General features: G+C 52.8%; 1 protein-coding gene across 6 annotated transcripts in view; it reads left to right on the top strand.

The window, feature by feature from the left end:
• CPAMD8 (C3 and PZP like alpha-2-macroglobulin domain containing 8) overlaps window positions 1-17,868 on the top strand; it is an 84,395-nt gene that overhangs the window by 34,978 nt on the left and 31,549 nt on the right. For 4 of the 6 annotated variants that reach the window (XR_007147247.1, XM_047834707.1, XM_047834676.1 and 1 more), the window contains 6 exons: window positions 2,564-2,626; window positions 8,373-8,604; window positions 13,123-13,276; window positions 13,520-13,650; window positions 15,034-15,126; window positions 15,497-15,548. Coding sequence is in view for 5 of the 6 variants with exons in the window: in XM_047834707.1 (XP_047690663.1) it covers window positions 2,564-2,626; window positions 8,373-8,604; window positions 13,123-13,276; window positions 13,520-13,650; window positions 15,034-15,126; window positions 15,497-15,548 (725 nt within the window). In the remaining variant the exon portion in view is untranslated. The remainder of the gene's footprint in view (window positions 1-2,563; window positions 2,627-8,372; window positions 8,605-13,122; window positions 13,277-13,519; window positions 13,651-15,033; window positions 15,127-15,496; window positions 15,549-17,868) is intronic. The other 2 variants (XM_047834683.1, XM_047834693.1) reach the window with 2 other exon arrangements.

The raw sequence follows: 17,868 nt of genomic DNA, 5'->3' as shown, positions 1-17,868 counted from the left end.
GCCTGGAACAGAAGGGTTGGGGTGGGGAGGGAAGCTGGGGCTTGATCCTCCCTCTCCCAGGGACTTTGCTCAGAAACTTCTTTCTAGTGTCTCTCTCTTCTTTGTTCTTTTCCTCTCTCCTCCCTTTTCACCTTCAATTCTCTGCCTTTTCAAGTTGGACACCAAGTAATACTTCTCAGTCTCTTATTTGAACTCTGCACATTTAAGCCTTTTGAAAGGCATGAATTTCCCTAAGAGTGCTGCTTTGGAAGCACCTGAGTTGTGTTGTGAAGTGTTTCCATTATTGCTTCTTTCCAGATAGGTTCTAACTTTTTGAGCTGTGACTTGTGCCGAAGTGGACACTTTTTAAAATTTCAAGTGATGTTTTTTAATTAATATTTTTTAATGTTTTTCATAAATTTGTAGCAAACATGCATTGCGGCCAGTGAACATGGTCTGTGTGTTATCTGTTGTCCTGTTCTTACTTTGAAGACTTTTTATGTGGCCAACTTTTGTAAATGTGCATGTCTTCTTGAAAATAAGATCTAAGCCCCCATCAATTCTGTACAGGGCTCTCTATGGATACTTTAGGTCAGGCCTGTCGATGGTGATGCCTACATTCTCCATACTCTTGCTCACTTCTTGTTTGTCTGTTTGCTAGCTTATCAATGAGTGATGCAGAGAAGAGTTCCCGTTTCTCCCTTGGATTTGGGGTTTTGTCTCTAGAGTCATGGAAACTTTAGTTTCACAGGAGGTGTTGTTTTCTCCTCTCTCCTATCCTTTCCTGTCTCCCCTCTTTTCTCTCCACCCCCTTTGTCTGATGCCTCTCTTACTACCTCCTCAAGCCCAGGTCTCAACCAGCCAGCTGGGGAAGGGGAAGTGTTCTGGAGACCTTGGCTCCCATTCTGTCTGGATTTAGGGGCTGGGACTAGGGAGGCAGGCCTTAGCTCTACTCTCTCCCACCCACTCCAAGAAGGGCACAGAACCAAAGGGCCGGGGCTGGCATCGGTGTGGTCGGTAGTGGCTCAGCATCTTGTCTCTCTGGAGACCCAGAGGGTGGGCCCCACACACCTCAGCCCTTGTTCTAAGCCAGAAGTGGCCGAGAAGACCTCCAGCCCTGGCAAGCCTGTCCCCAAAAGCCCTCTCCATCTTTCACACATTCTCTACCTAGACTGAGGTCCTGGATACCTTGTTCTCCTGGGTTCTTTCTGCCTGGGCCGCACACTTAGCAGGAGTGTGGCAGGCCCAGGAGGGTCCTAGTTTCCAAACTCCAAATCACAGCATGGGCAAACCAGGCTTCCCATATGGTACACGGCAGTATTCTAGGATGTGGTTGCTGAGGGAGGTGTAACACTGGCCTGTGGGCCTCCACCCACCAGATAGTGCCTTGGGGGTCCTGACACTCTCATGTAGCAGGACCCCCAAGAGCTTGGCCTGGGAGTGGATATGAGAGTAATTTTCTGAAACCCCAAACCACAAAGGCAGTTGTAAATCCCGCTGCACAAAGGCATACAAATGCCTTCAAAAGCAAGTGTTCATATCTTTTGTAATTGATAACCCATCTGTACATCTGTATTCTGAAGACAAGGTATGTTTCTTAACCATATGCAGTGATTTAATTTTTTTCAAGCAGTGTGAAAGTTTATATAATTTAATGTAGTTTCTCTCCTACCTCTAGACCCTCCATTCCCCTTTTTGGTCAATAATTTCTTAGAGATCCTTCTAGAAATTTTCCATGCATATACAAGGATTTTTTTTTTTAAACAATGAGTGAATACTATAGTACTGTGCTGTGCCTTCTTTTTTTTTTTTAATGTTTATTCATTTTTGAGAGAGAGGGAGAGATAGAAGGTGAGTGGGGAGGGGCAGAGAGAGGGGGAGACAGAATCCCAAGCAGGCTCCAGGCTCCGAGCCGTCAGCACAGAGCCTGACGTGGGGTTCGAACCCACAAACCATGAGATCATGACCTGAGCCGAAGTTGGGCACTTAAGTGACTGAGCCACCCAGGTGGCCCTGTGCCTTCTTTTTTGAAGTCAACAACAAGCCTTAGAGACCCATCCGTGTCAGTATATCTGCACTGACCTCACTCTTTTAGACTGACGTGTAACATCCCACTGCACGATTGTACTACCATTTGATTAACCCAGTCACCCTCTTGATGGAGACTTTGGCTGGTTGCTCCGACAAACCAGTCCATTCGTCTGTCTTGGCACACGTCTCCGTGGGTATTTCCCTGTGACGCGTGGTCCCTGTGACCCTTCTTCCCTTCTAAACTCAGGATGTGAAGTGCCTGTTGATTTAAGGTGATTCTATCAAGCCTTTGATGCTTCACTCCTACTAGTCCTAATCGAGTAGAATGTTAACCCTGCCAGGTAAAAGAGTTAGCACGTTCCGTCCTAATCGAGTAGAATGTTGATGGACAGCCAAGAGAATTAACACACTGCACCCTAACTGGGTAGAAGGTTAACCTTTCCAGGTACGAAGTAACGTGTTAACATTCTGCTTGTGTAGATGTTAACCTGCCAGGCAGCAGAATTACATTACGCCCATGGAAACTGAATCACTTCTTTTTCGAATTTCATAGAGCAGAGAAGAGGAAAAGGACCTTCTTCCCCGAAACATGGATTTGGCATTGTCTCAACATCAGGTACAGTAAGATTCCTTTTCTTCATTGTGTCTGCAGGCTGACTCAAGGGCACTCGTGCAAGTCCAGATTGCCCCTGGTAGGGTTGCTTTCGGATCTGACATCAACATCTGAGTAAGACTTTGGGCATCCTTTCCTAACACATAAAAACTCAAAAGCCATGAAGTCAACCCCAAATCCCGCTGCGGCTTTGGACATCTGCTCAGGAAATATGAAATGCAGGGGCTTTGTGCCTCTCACAACTCCCACTTGGGGTAACTCTATCCGCTCTGTTTGCGTAACGAGCTCATTAAAACGATTACAGTTCCCTGGAACGTGAACTCCACCCCACCCCCCTCCGTCCCCTCTTCACTCCTCAGGGGACTCAAGCTCCTGCCCACAAAACAGGCTGCTTTCCTCAGCACATTTCCTTTCCACATTTGTTCCCCCTTGTAGTTCTTTTTGAAGAAGCCCTGCTGTGCCAAATTCCTGCCAGATGCTATTGGCTGTTTTTTTTCTTTCAATGCTTGGGGTCAGAACACCAGTGGTACCAGTAGTGGAAAGATGGGGGGCTGCCCTGGGAAACTAGTTAGGCATGAAAGGTCAGATGCCCCTGGGCCATGGGTGGGCTTGCTGCTGAGCAGGTGGGGTGGGGGGAGCTTCTAGACATGAGATGCCATGGCACGTGGTCATCACAGAACCGAGCTCACAGCTGGGGGTTCCTCAGACTGCTTTCACAGATGCTTGTGTCCCCATTATGGAAAGACTTAACTCCTGGTCAGAACAGATCCAGATGATTGCATTAAGTTCCGGGGGTCTAAATCTAACATGAGCTGTCTGTCTGTGATCATTCACGTGTGTCAAATGTATCTATTTTCTGGGTGCTGGATGTTTTGGGGGGCCAGGTAACATTGCTCTTGCTTCCACCTTTTGGCTGTTAGAAATAATCCTGCTATGAACACAGGTGTGCGAATAGCTCTTCCAGACCCTGCTTGTGGTTCTTTTGGGTGTATACCCAGAAATGGAATTGTTGGATCGTATGGTGATTCTGTGTTTAATCGGTTTTTGTTTCTTTGTTTGTTTGAGACAGAGACAGCGTGAATGGGGGAGGCGTACAGAGAGAGGGAGAAAGAGAGAATCCCAAGCAGGCTCCACCCTGTCAGTGCAGAGCCCGATGCGGGTCTCGAACTCGTGAAACCGTGAGATCATGACCTGAGCTGAAACTGAGAATTGAGAGTCGGATGGTTAACTGACTGAGCCACGCAGGCGCCCCATATGTTTAATCGTTTTGAGGAACCTGTAGAGTGTTTCCCACGGTAGCTGCACCATTTTACATTCCGACCAACAGTGCACAAGGGTTCTTCTCTAAGTGTTCAGTAGAATTCGCCAGTGAAGCCATCAGGTCTGGGGCTTTTTCTTTGTAACAGATTTTGGGTTATTGATTCAATCTCTTTAGAGGTCTGTTCAGTTCTGGGTCTCTTCAGATTTTGTATTTCTTTGTAATTTAGTCTCGGTTGGTTTTGCATTTGTATAATTTGCCCATTTCGTCTGGGTCATCCAAGTTCTTGGCATATAGGTATTTATGTACTTTTTTATGTACTTTTTAAAAATAATCTTTTGATTTCTCAGAATGGGTAGTAATGTCCCCACTTCCATTTCATATTTTACTAACTTGAGACTTCTCTCTTTCTTTCCCTTAGTCTGTCTACTTAAAGGTTGGTCAGTCTCATTGCTCTTTTCAAAGAATCAGCTTATGGTTTTGTTGATACTCTGTTATTTTTCTGTTCTCTATTTCCTTTATCTCTGCTCTAGTTTTTTATTATTTCCTTCCTTCTGTTAGCTTTGGGGTTAGTTTGTTTTTCTTTTTCTAGTTCTTTAAGTTGTGAAATTAGGTTGTGTATTTGAGATCTTTCTTTTTATTATTATTTAAAGTTTATCTATTTTGAGAGAGAGTGTGCACATGCTTGTGCAAGTGGGGAGAGGCAGACAGAGAGGGAGGGAGAAAGAGAGAGAGAGAGAGAGAGAGAGAGAGAGAGAATGCCAAGCAGGCTCTGCACCATCAGCAACTCAGGGCTTGAACTCAGGAACCGTGAGATCATGACCTGAGCCAAAATCAAGAGTTGGACGCTTAACCAACTGAACTACCCAGGTGCCCCAAGATCTTTCTTCTTTTTTAATACATATATAGCTATAAATTTCCCCCTTAGCACTGCTTTTACTGCATCCCAGAAGTTTTAGTGTGTTATGTTTTGTTTTCATTCATTTCTGAGTATTTTAAAATTTCCTTTGTGATCTCTTCTTTGATCCATTGGTCAATTAAGAATGTGTTGATTACATCAGCTCAGGTCGTGATCTCATGGTTTGTGAGATAGAGCCCTGTGTCGGGTTGTGTGCTGACAGCACAGAGCCTGCTAGGGATCTCTCTGCCCCTCCCCCACTTGCATGCATGCTCTCATGCTCTCTCTGTCTCTTGAAATAAATAAACATCAAAAAATATGTTCTTGAATTTCCACACATTTGTAAATTTTCTGGTTTTCCTTTTGTTACTGATTTCTAACTTTGTCTCACTGTGGTCAGAGAAGATACTTTGTTTAATATCTGCCTTTCAAAATCTACTGAGACTTCATTTGTGGCCTTATTCATGATCTTGCTTGAAGACTGTCGTGTGTGCATGCCTCTGGATCTGGTTGCTTTATTGTGTTAAGTCTTCTACTTGCTTACTCATCTTCTGTCTGGTTGTTCAGTCTGTTATTCAGAACAGGCTATTGAAGTCCCCAACTATTATTGTAAGCTTTTTATTTCTTGCTTCAGTTCTTTCCCTTTTTGTATGTTTCATATATGTCAGTGGTCTGTTATTAGACGTGTAGGTGTTCGTAATTGTTGTATCTTTTTGCTGTATGGAACCTTTTATTACTATCTAATGTCCTTTTTAGTCTCTTATGTACTCTTTTTTTACTTAAAGCCCATTTTGTCTCGTATCAGGATAGCCACGGCTACTTTCTCTTGGTTACAGTTGGCCTGGGATATCTTTTACATTCTTTCATTTCCAACCTATTTTTGTCTTTGCAGCTAAAGTGAGTTTCTTGTAGACAGCAGAGAGTCAGGTCATGTTTTTTAATTCACTCTGTCGATCTCTGCTTTTTTGACTGCAGAGTTTAATCCATTTACATTTAATGTAATTGCTCGTAAGGAGGGCCTTATTTCCATCACTGTGCTTTTTGTTTTCTGTGTGCCTTATAGCAGGCAGCACAAGGCAGGGACCTTGTCTGGGCACATGGTAGGGATTGGGGACAGTATCCTGGTTCCAGTGCCCAGTATGTTCTGTCCTCGGCTATAATGCCCACCTCCCCTCTGTGAGTTTTTTGGGGGTGGTCACAGTGCACTGTGCATCTCCAGGCCCCTCACAACAGCCCAGCCAGGCTGGTGGGCAGCTCCCATTCTTGTGGCTGTTTCATGGTTATTTCAGGCAGAGGGAGCACCCCCAGGTCAGTGGGCAGAGCCAGGTGGGGTATGACTGTGAAAGCAGGTAACTCTGAGCAGTTTGACGAGGCTCAAGGGTCGAGATGCACAAAGGTGGGATGGGTGGGAGCTGTCAAGGCTGAGCTGGAGAGAGGGAGAACTGAGCTGTCAGGTGTTGGAGTGGCCAAGTCAAGCAATGACGAGAAGCCATAGTGAAAGTAATGGTGAAGCCCTTTCATCATTACTGTGGCAGTGTAGCCTGATGCCCCCTGTTCCGGTTTCCCCACAGAACGGAATATCTTGCAGGTGGATCAGACATGGGGGTCATCTCACTATGGAGAGACCCCTGGACAAACGGCTCTGGCAGTTTTATGGGCTCTGACACCTACGGAATGGAGGGAGGAGAGCTCAGAGTGGGAAAGTACTGGGTGCTGAGCCAAAGTGGGAGAAATGCCTTCAAGGTTTCCTCCCATGAGAAGGAGACCTTGGCAGAGGTCTTCAGACACCTAATGACCTTGGGGCCCAGGCAGATCCCTAAAAACACACAGAGCTAGGAATGGAGGCACTGGGGCTGGGAAGGCAAATATGGGAGAAGCATGGCTGGCCAGGGGCCCAGAGTCCCTGACTGCAGTTCCCCTCAGAGACCACAGGACACTGGCTAGGCCACAAGCCTGGTGTGGGGAGGACGGCTTTCCCCGAGGCCTGCGAGGGAAAGCCTTTGTAACAGCCTGTAGTCAGGCCTAAAAAAATCACACAAAGACTTATAATCGAGGGTCGGGCTCTGCAGGAGTCTGTGGGACAAGGATGCCAGGCCAGGAAGGGTAGATACCCCTGAAGGGCAGGCTGGGGGCACCCAGTGTCCACAGAAAAGTTGGCTGTGCCCATATGACGCTGGTAAAAGTTCTGCCACTTCTAATGGGAAGAGGCTGACTTGAGTTGTCACAGGGTGACAGCGTGTGGCCCTCGTAGAAGTGAGGATAGATGTCCTAGGTCCTGTGGGGCCTGATGGGCCGCGGGGTCGCCATGTGCCGCAGCCTGGGGTCAGGCTCCCGGGAGGCAGACAGGGGTCAGGCAGGTGAGTAAGGAGCAGAGGATTCTTGCAGCAAATGTTTACGATAAATCTGGAAAGGACATCCTGGATATGCAAAGTTGACCACAGGGTTTCCCTCCCGAGCCATCCTAACGTGATCAGTGGTGCCGTTGGTGGGGGGTGGGTGGGGGCGGGGTGAAGGCAGGGAGAATCGTGAGCAGCACCGTCTGCTCGAAAGATAACATCTGTAATTCCCCACGTACGTAACGTCAGATTTCCTAGTGCCGTGTTATAAAGGGCAAAAAGAAACAGGTGGAGTTCATTTGAATCTTATATTTTATTCAACCCGATACATATCCCCAAACATGGTTGTTTCAAAATGCGATCAATATAAAAAATGATCGATGATACGTTGTACTTTTTTTTTTTTTTTGGTACTGTATGAGTTTCCTGTGGCTGCTGTCATGAAGAACCACAGACTGGATGGTTTAAAACAACAGAAATTTGTTGTCTCACAGTTCTGGAGGCCAGGCATCCGAGATCAAGGTGTGGGCAGGGCCACGCCGCCCCTGGGGGCTCTAGGGGAGGAGCCTTCTGGGCCTCCCCCAGCCCCTGGGGGCTCCAGGGGAGGAGCCTTCTGGGCCTCCCCCAGCCCCTGGGGGCTCCAGGGGAGGAGCCTTCTGGGCCTCCCCCAGCCCCTGGGGGCTCCGGGGAGGAGCCTTCTGGGCCTCCTCCAGCCCCTGGGGGCTCTGGTGCTCAGCTTTTAGCTGTATCCTTCCCGTCTGTTGCCTCTGTCTTCACATGGTCTCCTCCTCTGTGTCCAGATTTCCTTCTTATAAGGACCCCCATCCTTAGATTGGGGCCCACCTTCGTCCAGTATGAACTCGTCTTGGCTAATTTCATCTGCAAACACCCTGTTTCCCAAATAAGGCCACATTCACAGGTACAGGGGGTCAGGGCTTGGGCGTAACTTCTGGGAGACACAAGCCCCAAATGACTCGACCCCTCAATTCAGTGTCTTCCCCCCGCTACACTGGGCGGAGCGTGCACTGTTGTGGGTCCACCGTTGTCCTGAGAGCCACTGGTGCGCCTCATTACCTGAGTTAGGGCCGAGGGGCGGCATTCTCCTGTCACACGCCGCGTTGTGCCTACGTGCTTGTTGCCGAGCTGCAGGGGCGCCTGCCTGGGCCCCCAGGCCTTCCAGCTGCAGCCCTGCATTCCCACCTGGCTGCCTCAGCTCGGCCCTGGAAAAGGGTCCCATGGTTGTCTATCCTTCCGCAGCGACCCGTCCGGCGAGGAGATGCTCAGCGTGCGGGTCCCGGACTCCATCACCAGCTGGGTGGGTGAGGCCGTGGGTCTGTCCGAGGCCTGGGGCCTGGGTGTCGCCGTGCCTGCCGTGCTGAAGACCTTCAAGCCTTTCTTTGTGGACTTCACCCTGCCCGCCTACGTGGTCCGCGGGGAGCAAGCCAAGATCCCGCTCAGCGTCTACAACTACATGGGCACCTGTGCCGAGGTACTACACCTGCCCCCGCACACAGCCTTCCCTGTGCCCGGGGGTGGGGGGATGGCACCCGTGATGTCAAGAGGCAGGGGTGAGGGGAGGGGGTCAGCCTGAGGGGCTTGGAAGGGGACAGAGCATCTTCATTATCAGGGAGGGAGTCACCGAAGGGGCGGTCCCTGTGTTGTTGGGGAGGCAGGGGCAGGAAGTCCTGGAGGTCAGCAAAGCAAGTGCTCAGTATCCCAGTTTGTTTGTTTCTTTCTTTATTTTAAATGTTTATTTTTGAGAGAGAGACAGAATGTGAGTGGGGGAGGGACAGACAGAGAGGGAGACACAGAATCCAAAGCAGGCTCCAGGCTCCGAGCAGTCAGCACAGAGTCCTGTGTGGGTCTCGAACCCGTGCACCTTGCGATCACGACCTGAGCCAATGTCGGATGCTCTACCGACTGAGGCGCCCTGATCTCCCAGTTTATACTTGCACACCGGCCGGCCCTGGCCGCGTTACTCTGCCTGTTGGTGTTTCAGGTTCCACAAATGTCAGGGAGATAGGAGTCACCGGTGGTTACACGCTAAATGGGTTCGCAGATGCTAAGAAGGGTGTCCGCAGAGGGACCCAGACCCTGGTCATGCTGTCGAGGCTCCAGCCCCTGTAGGGGCTGTGCGGTGGGGTCTGGTGAAAAAGGCTCCTCGACCCCTTTCGTGTAGCTGCTGTGACAAAGTAGTGGGAACCGGGTGGCTTGAGACAATAGAAATGTGTTGTCTCACAGTTCTGGAGGTCAGAGTCCAAGGTCAAGGTGCGGGCAGGGTGGGTTCCTCCTGGGGGCTCTGAGGGAGGGTCCGTCTGGTGCCTCAGGCCTGGCTTTGGCGGCTGCAGGCAGCCCTTGACGGTCTTCGGCTTGTGGCTGCGTGGCTCCAATCTGCAGCCTGTCTTCACATGGCCTTCCTTCTTCCCTCGCTTTCTCTTCCCTCTGTGAATTTCTCTCTGTGTTTCCTCTTCTAAAGATCCCAATTCTGTTGGGGTAGGGCCTACCCTAATAACCTCATGGTAACTTAATGACCTCTGCACAGACCCTGTTTCCAAATAAAATCACGTTGACAGGTACCAGAAGGTTTAGGACTTCAACATAACTTTCCGGGGGCCACAGTCGGACGGTTACAGCTACCCCAAGGCGGGGGGGGGGGGGGAGGGGGGGGCTTGGGGCTGAGCTTGGACGCTGGGGAGGAAGGCCGGCTGGCGAGGGGGATGGCCTGTGAGATAAGGTGGGTGCATGGAGGGGAAGGGAGAGTTTCGGGGGGCAGGGGTCTGTGTATCTGTGCGGCTTGGGGAGGCCAGGAGCACTCACCCTCCACCACTTTGTAATCCTTGGGCTCTGGCTAGGCCTGGATGTCAGTGGTGGGTGGGAGGAAGGGAAGTGGGGAGGGCTCTCCGGGGTCAGAGGCAGCCCTCAGGGGCTGGAAGCCGAGGCTGTGGGTAGAGGGGTGAGTGGGGCACAGGATCAGTGGTCCAGCTGGGAGCAGGCCTGCTCTCTGCAGGTCTCAGCCTCACCCTAACAAGCCACACGCTGGGGACGTGGCTGACCTCCCCCTGGCCCTGCCCAAGTGGGTGGGGACCCCGAGGGCCGCGGGCTCACGACACACTGAGGGCAGATGTGAGCTGCAGCCGCAAAGCAGGCACCATGGAAACCAAGAGACTTCACCCCAGATTTTTGGCTTTTCCTGAAACAATGGGGACACGTGGCTAGAGAGTGATTGGAATTTGCTACCAGCGGGGTACCCAAGGCTGCCTGGGTGGGAGGCACAGCCACTACCCCGCAGCTGTGGTCCCAGCGAGTTCAGACCCCGCTGCCCCCAGAAGACCGGGCTCTGGCTCAGCACTTCCACTTATAGCCCCATTTTGCCTCAGTTACCCCATCTGTAAACTGGGCAGGAGAGCTCACCCTGGCCCCACTCGCCCTCACTGGCTTTCTCTGGCACAGGAGGGAAAGAGCAGACACGAGGGTCCCTTGTGAGTCTCAGAGGGGATGGCTCTGAGCCTGGCCCGGAGGCGACAGCTAGCCCTGAGTCCCGGCTCAGAAGGTGACCTTGAGCTTGCACAAAATATTTTACTCCTTTTTTTCCTTGAACTTGCAAGTTCTAAACGTCCACTGAATGATTATGTCTGCATCAGAACATGTGGCATGTGATGGCGGGTGACAGCCTGAAGGCCAGTAAAGGACTCTCGCACAGCCGTCTGGCTGGCACAGCCCAAGTTCGATGCTGGTGTTTATATTTGACTTTCCCGCTGGTGTTTCTTTGATTCCACAGAAGAGCCACACGTTAATGTGCTGTCACATAGGAGCTTCTTGTCTCTTGAAACTTTTTAATTAAAGGAAAATTTCAACTGGAGGGGAAAAAAAAAAAAAGAATAGTCGTTGCAGGTTCTGAAATGGAAATGAAACATCCAGAGGCCACCAGAAAGGGGCCCCTGGGTGTAAAATGCCAGTGATTTGAATTCACTGTCACTCAGAACCAATTGTGCACATGCTCTGTGTGTGCTGGGCCTTGTGCAGATGTCAGAGGACCCCGGGGCCCAGGCCCCCCATCTGTGCTCAACCTCGGAGCGCTGTTACCACTAACCTCTGTGCCCCGTGCTAGCCTCAGGATTTTGCCTACATTGATATCAAATGCCCATGTGGGCCGGGGAAGAAGGGCCGTCGATGCAATTGTTTGCAGACAGGAAGCTCAGAGACTCATCGTTACATGCCCAAGCTCTCCCAGGGAGTTTGGGGCAGAGCTGTGTTAGAATTGAGTGTTTGCAGGGAGCCAGCGGAGCCCCGAGAAGAGGCAGGTCTCCTGAGCTCTGGAGTCATCAGGCACTGTTTGAGCCAGGCACCAGGACCTGGAAGGGCATTCCTGGAAGAGGGAACAGCATACACGTGCAACAGAGGCAGGAGGCGGCTTAGCCTGTCCCGGGAATTGCCCATGACACAGTCTAGCTGGGCTTTAGGGTCTGATGGGGAAAGCAGGAGAGGGGTAATCAGAGCCCCATGCATTTGGCTGGGTGGGAGCTGCTGTGTTGGAAAGCAAGGCGGTGGCCGGGGGGTGGCCTGAGGGGACTAAGGGGGACACGTGAAATAGGCTCAAAACAGGCAGCCGGGGAGCAGTGCCCCAAAGCCCAGTGTCTGTATGGTCCATCCTCTGTCATTCTTTTTTTTTTTTTTAGTTGTATTTATTTATTTTGAGAGAGAGCAAGAGAGAGCAAAGCACGGAGTGGGGGAGGGGCAGAGAAGGGGAGAGAGAATCTCAAGCAGGCTCCAAGCTGTCGACGCAGAGCCCGACGCAGGGCTGGCACCCACAAACTGTGAGATCATGCCCTGAACTGAAACCAAAAGTCGGATGCTTACTCAACAGAGCCACCCAGGTGCCCCTGTCATTCTTTTTGCATAGCCAGGAGGAGTAGGACCCCCATCTTAAAAAGCCGGAATAAGTGCAGACCGATCCCTGATCAACCAGGTGGCCCCTGCAAGGGAGGGTCCTCACCGAATGGGCAGGCGGGACCCTCAGGTGCCCCTTTTAGCTGCAAGAACACGCTGGAGGCTGGTTTGTTGCACATCCCCAAGGCACCAGGAAAACGGACCCATCCAGCTCCCTCAACACGGGCAGGCGGTCATTCCGCCCAGGAGCCGGAAAATACGGCCCACTGACACTTGGCTCTCAAGTTTCTTCTTCCCTCCCTGGAAGAATGTTCTGGAAGAACACTGAGTCAAGAGGGATGTGGGAGCTCCTGACGCAGCCTGCACCAGCTGCTCACACTCAGGTCCCGCCGGGCTTGTCCTCAGGCAGGATTCAGATGCTCTGTCACACTTGCCACTCGATTTTCCTCGGAACCTTTCCTCCACATCACACGTGCATGTGTGTGTGATGTAGGTGTGTTGACCCTCAGGCGTCCAGGGATCACTCGTGTCCTCTTTGGCTACATTACCTTAGCTCCTAGTAGGGCCCCTGCACCCACTAGGTGCTTCACACATGCTCGTTGGACAAATGGACATGGACCAAGGAGCCTGTTGCAGACTGGGAGGTCTAACCACACGTGCACATAGAGACACTCGTGTGCACACACATGCACACATGCCTTGTGCACGTGTGTATGCATAGACCACACCTACATGCACATAGGTGTGCACAGAGAGACGTGCATGCACACATGTGCACACACACACAGAACTCTGTTATGACCCTGTGGACCTCAGAGGTTGGATGGAGGGTCAGGGGGAGTGCCTTGTGGGGCCTGCAGGGGGAGCGGTCCCTCCCATCTGGTGCCCATCTGGTGCCCCCCATCAGCCTTGGCCCTAAGGGGAGGCTGACCCCGTGGGGTGTTGGGGGGGCTGAAGTAAAGAGAGGGCTCCCAGCAAGACCACGGTGAGTAGTGAGGGGACCTTCCGAGAAGAGCATGGCTTTTGGAGAGGGCTGACGCGGTGGGCGGTGGCCAGTGGGATGTGCCTGGAGGGCGCACGCATCCCGGGAGCCTTGAGAGCGGCATCCCTCCCTCCCCAGGTCTACGTGAAGATCTCAGTTCCCAAGGGCATCCGCTTTGTGGGGCATCCAGGCAGACGCCATCTGACCAAGAAGATGTGCGTGGCCTCTGGGGAGACGGAACCCACCTGGGTGGTTCTGTCCTTTGGTGACCTGGGACTCAGCAACGTCACAGGTGAGGCCCCGTGCTGCTTCAGGCATCCACCGCCCCCCCCACCCCCCGTCCGGACCCCAGGCACAGGTGAGTGGCCGGTGGGGCAGTACGTGAGGTCAAGGCCACGTTGAGAGACAGGACGGCGGCTGGGGAATGGTCAGGAGGTGGGGCGAGGCGGTCCACGAGGAGGTGGGGCGTGAGGCTTCCCCGGGAGGGCGGGCGTTCTGTTCGGACCGCAAGCGCTGAGCACACAAATCCCCACAGCCAAAGCCCTGGCTTACGGAGACACAAGCTGCTGCCGGGACGGGAAGTCCATCCGACACCTGGAGGACCACTTCGCTGACAGGAGGGGCCCCACTGGGAGGGATCACATCAGGCGCAGTGTCATGGTTGAGGTAAGCCCGTGTCCTCAGCCAGGGCACTCGGCCAGGGCCTGATTCCATCACCCACGAGGCGGGGGCCTGGCTGGGGCGGGGGCAGCCCCCACGGGTCCTGCTCTGGGGCTCGGGGCAGGCGTGGGGTGTCTGCATTTCCTCGCTAGAGGCCCTCAGCATCCAGCCCCTCCGCCGTGCACCGTGGACTTGGGGAAAGCGGCCTGGGACTCGCAGGGGCCGCAGGGAAGTGTCCTCTGACCCCCACGTTGACCGTGTTGGAGGGCGATGTGCCTCTGTCTCCGACTTCCTGTTTGTCATAGGCAGCCGTAGGGATTATGACCTGGCATTTGGAGGGCTGTCACTAGAATGCCTGGGGCAGAAAGGACGCAGAGCCTGTGCAGCAGAGGGGCCCGGGTGTTGGGGTCTCATTGACGCCCCACCTCCCCTGCTGGCTGGGAATCTAGGATCTACCGCTCCGTGTGGGCTGGGCGTATGTCTTGATAGTCCAATCCTGCTCCGTAAATCAGGGGCGTTCACGCTCACCCCACAGTGTGGAGAGGGCACCTCGCAGTGCACGTTGGGCATGTGGTAGCAGTGATGTCCCATCTTTTGGGGGCTGCTTGGACACCTCAGAGCCCAGAGCCCTGCCAAGACTCTTCATGCTACTTGGAGAGTGCACGACAGCCCCGAGGAAGCTCCTCACGGCGTCCCCAGTGTCTGCCCCTCCCCAGGGGCTCGGCTGCAAACAGCCGCCCTCCCTCCTGGCCGTGGTCCTGGCAGCACGGAGCACAAATGATTTCCATCAGCGCCCGGAGTCACACACACACGCTGGGCAGAACTCCCCGAGGTGGACGAGTCGTTGGCCACAGCTTGCTTGACGTGACCTGATGGATTCCTCCGGGACAAGTGGGTCCTCTGATGAGGAATGCCATCTCCGTGAGCCAGTGGGGTGAGGGGATGGCCTCAACGGGAAACACGGAGACCCCTGGCAACCCTTTGCTCGGCCTGAACGTGCTCCCTGGCCCACAACCCGCCCTCCTGGGGCCAGAGGAGATGGCAGGCCATCCAGAGTTCTTGCCTCGTCCGTCTGCAGGAGGAATTTCTCAATGCACAGAGAGGGATTCTCAAGGGGCTCTGCCCCTGGGCCTTTTCTCCCACTCACACGGCTCAAGGGCTGCCTAATCTGCAGTATCGCTTTGTGCAGGCGGCCCTGGGGGCGGGAGGTGACAGGTGGGCATCAGAAGACCTGAGATGTCGAAGCAGAAACACTGAAGCGTGGTGGACGAGGAAACCAGGTTTATGAAACAGGACGTGGCCGACGTGTGGCTTGATAAAGCAGCAAAGCCCGGCTGCCTCTCCACCCCGCTGGAGAGCTCTGGGTGCGCGGTCTATTTGCCAGATCAGATATTTGGTGGACCCTCACGCGACGCTGCGTGCCTTCTGCTGGGGACGAAACTGCACGTGGCACCAGTACCTTCCCGCCAGGTGGGGAAGCAGGTGACGGTTGGGAACCACCGCGGGCGCTAAACCGGGGGGAGGAGGAGCTGGTGCCCTCCTGCCTGGCTCCCCGATTAGCCCAGGAGACCCCGAGGACAAGGTGGGAGTTTGGGAAGCCCGGCCAGTCTAGAAGCAGCTGGTGAGTGGGTTTGACCAGAGCCCGGAGAAGGGGAATGAGCCTCAGTTTCCCCACTCGGGCCTAGGAGGTAGGCAGCCTGGTCCTTCTCTGGGCACCCGTGACATTGGCACCACCCTGCAGGGTCCAGACTCGGAGCCGCTGCCGTGGGAGGGCGGCCGCTCCCCCCCCCCCCCCCCCCGCCCATGCCGACTGCTCCTCCTCTGCTCAGTTCTCCCCATCTCTCTGTTTCAGCCGGAAGGAGCCCCCCGCAGCTACACCTACAGTGCTTTCTTCTGTCCCAACGGTGAGTCCCTGCACCCACCCCCCTGAGGACTTTGGCCCTCCCCCCACCACACTGTTGCAGCACTCCTGCTGCTAAGTGGATGCCTGCCCTTCCTGGGGCCAGAGGACATGGCAGGGGAGAACTGAGATGTCCTGGCTGGTGACAACCATAAGCCAGAGCAAGGGCCGGGCATCTGCCACACAGGAAGGACATGCACACGCATGTAGGCTGGAGGTGCCAATGGGAAAAGAGACCACAGGCGGGAACAGGGCTGTCCTCGGGGCCCTGGGGCGAGGAGCCTAGGATCCAGGGAAGGGAGGTCTTAGAGAGACGTCAGGGGAAAGCTGTGGGAAACGACCGACCCGGAACCCTGGGCCCAAAGAGAAAATAGGAAATTCAAGTGGGTTCCAGAAGGGGTGGGATTTGGGGTCTGCCTCGATCCCCTGAAATCGATACTAGGTTTGTACGTGATCCGTGAAAAGGAAAGGGGTGCGGAGTGTGCGGTGGACAGAATGGCCAGAGCAGGACCCTTCCATGCCTCTGCCTCGGTGGGGTCAGGGAAATGCTAGGCAGGATGTGAGCCCGGCTGCCAGTGGGAGGGTCTGCCCACTCCCTGTTCGGCCCCTCCCAGAGGAGCTCAGGCCTGGCCTGGCACTGGGCAGCACCCAGCAGGCTTTGCCAGGTGGCCGAGCTGAGGATCTGAGCTGAGTCCCCGGGGATTGTCGGCTCCCCAGGTACAGCACCTCCCCGTTGCCAAGGCATCCAGCGTGACCGGCCCCACATGGACCACTCTAGACACAGGCTTCCTCTTGACATTCACCCGCCACCCCCCCCCCCCCCCGCCCTTTGTGTATTAAACAGCAATGCATCACTTACAAGCTGAAACGAATTTTGACAGAGGTGCAAAAGCAGGTCAACGAAGGGAGGAGAGCCTTTTCAACGTTTTTTTTGTTTGTTTGCTTTGTTTTTATTTTTGGGACAGAGAGAGAGCATGAACGGGGGAGGGGCAGAGAGAGAGGGAGACACAGAATCTGAAACAGGCTCCAGGCTCTGAGCTGTCAGCCCAGAGCCCGACACAGGGCTCGAACTCACGGACCGCGAGATCGTGACCTGAGCCAAAGTCGGCCGCTTAACCGACTGTGCCACCCAGGCGCCCCGAGAGCCTTTTCAACAAATGGTGATAGAGTAATTGGACATGATTGGTAAAAGCATGAACTTTGACCTAAAGATCCCACTTCATATGAGAATTAACTCAAATGGATCGTGGACTTACATGTAAAATGATAAAACTTTTAGGAAAAATTTGTGAGAAAATTTCTGAGAAACCTTTGGGATCCGGGGCTGGGTAAAGGGTTTTTAGACATGATACCAAAAAGCATCACCCATAAAAGGAGACTCATAAATGGACCTTATCAAAATGAAAAACTGCTTTGCAAAAGATGCCATTAAGAGGAGGAAATACAAGTTACAGACTGGGAGAAAATACTTCCGGACACAGGTCTGACAAAAGACTAGTATCTAGAATATCAAACGATCCAGTTAGAAAGTGGGAAAAAGGAACAAACAGTTCACCAAAGAAGGCATACAGGTGACAGATAGGCACAAGGACGTTCGACATCGTTAACCGTTAGCAAAATGCAAAATAGAGCACGGTAAGTTGTCAAGGCACGCTTATCAGAATGACTAAAGTAAAAAAAAAAATAGTGACAGCAGTAAAAGACGGCGAGGATGGGGAGAAAGAGGATCATTCATACGTTGCTGGTGGGAATTGTAAAATGGTGTGGCTGCTGCTGGGAGTTTCTTAAAAAGCTACGCATGCTCCATGCGTACCACCCAGAAATTGCACTACGAGGCATTTTCCCCAGAGAAACAAAGATTTATGTTCACACAAAAACCCGTACATAAATGTTCATATCAGCTTTATTTGTAATAGCCCCAAACTGGAAACAGCCTAGGTGCCCTTCAGTGGATGAGTGGATAAGCAAATCACGGTACATTCCTACCTTGGAATGCTATTTAGTGATAAAAAGGAATGAGCTATTGACATACGCAGCTATCTGGGTGAAGGGGATTGAGTGGGGGGAAAAAAACCCTCAATCCCAATAGGGTCCATAAATTATTCTGTTTGCAGTATTTTTTGAAATGACAAAATTTTCGAAATGGAGGTTATATTAGCCATGGCTGGGATGGGGAGGAAGAGTGTGGGTATGGTGATAAAGGCCAATAGGAGGGATCTTGTACAAATAAAATTGGGGAAATCTGAACAAGATCAATGGGTTGTATCGATGTCAATATCCTGGTTGTGATGTTGTACTAGAATCTTGCCAGATACCCCTGGGGA

Source organism: Prionailurus viverrinus, chromosome A2, assembly GCF_022837055.1.
Source record: "Prionailurus viverrinus isolate Anna chromosome A2, UM_Priviv_1.0, whole genome shotgun sequence".
NCBI classification, from domain to species: domain Eukaryota; kingdom Metazoa; phylum Chordata; class Mammalia; order Carnivora; family Felidae; genus Prionailurus; species Prionailurus viverrinus.
This window is presented reverse-complemented; position numbering and strand designations above follow the sequence as displayed.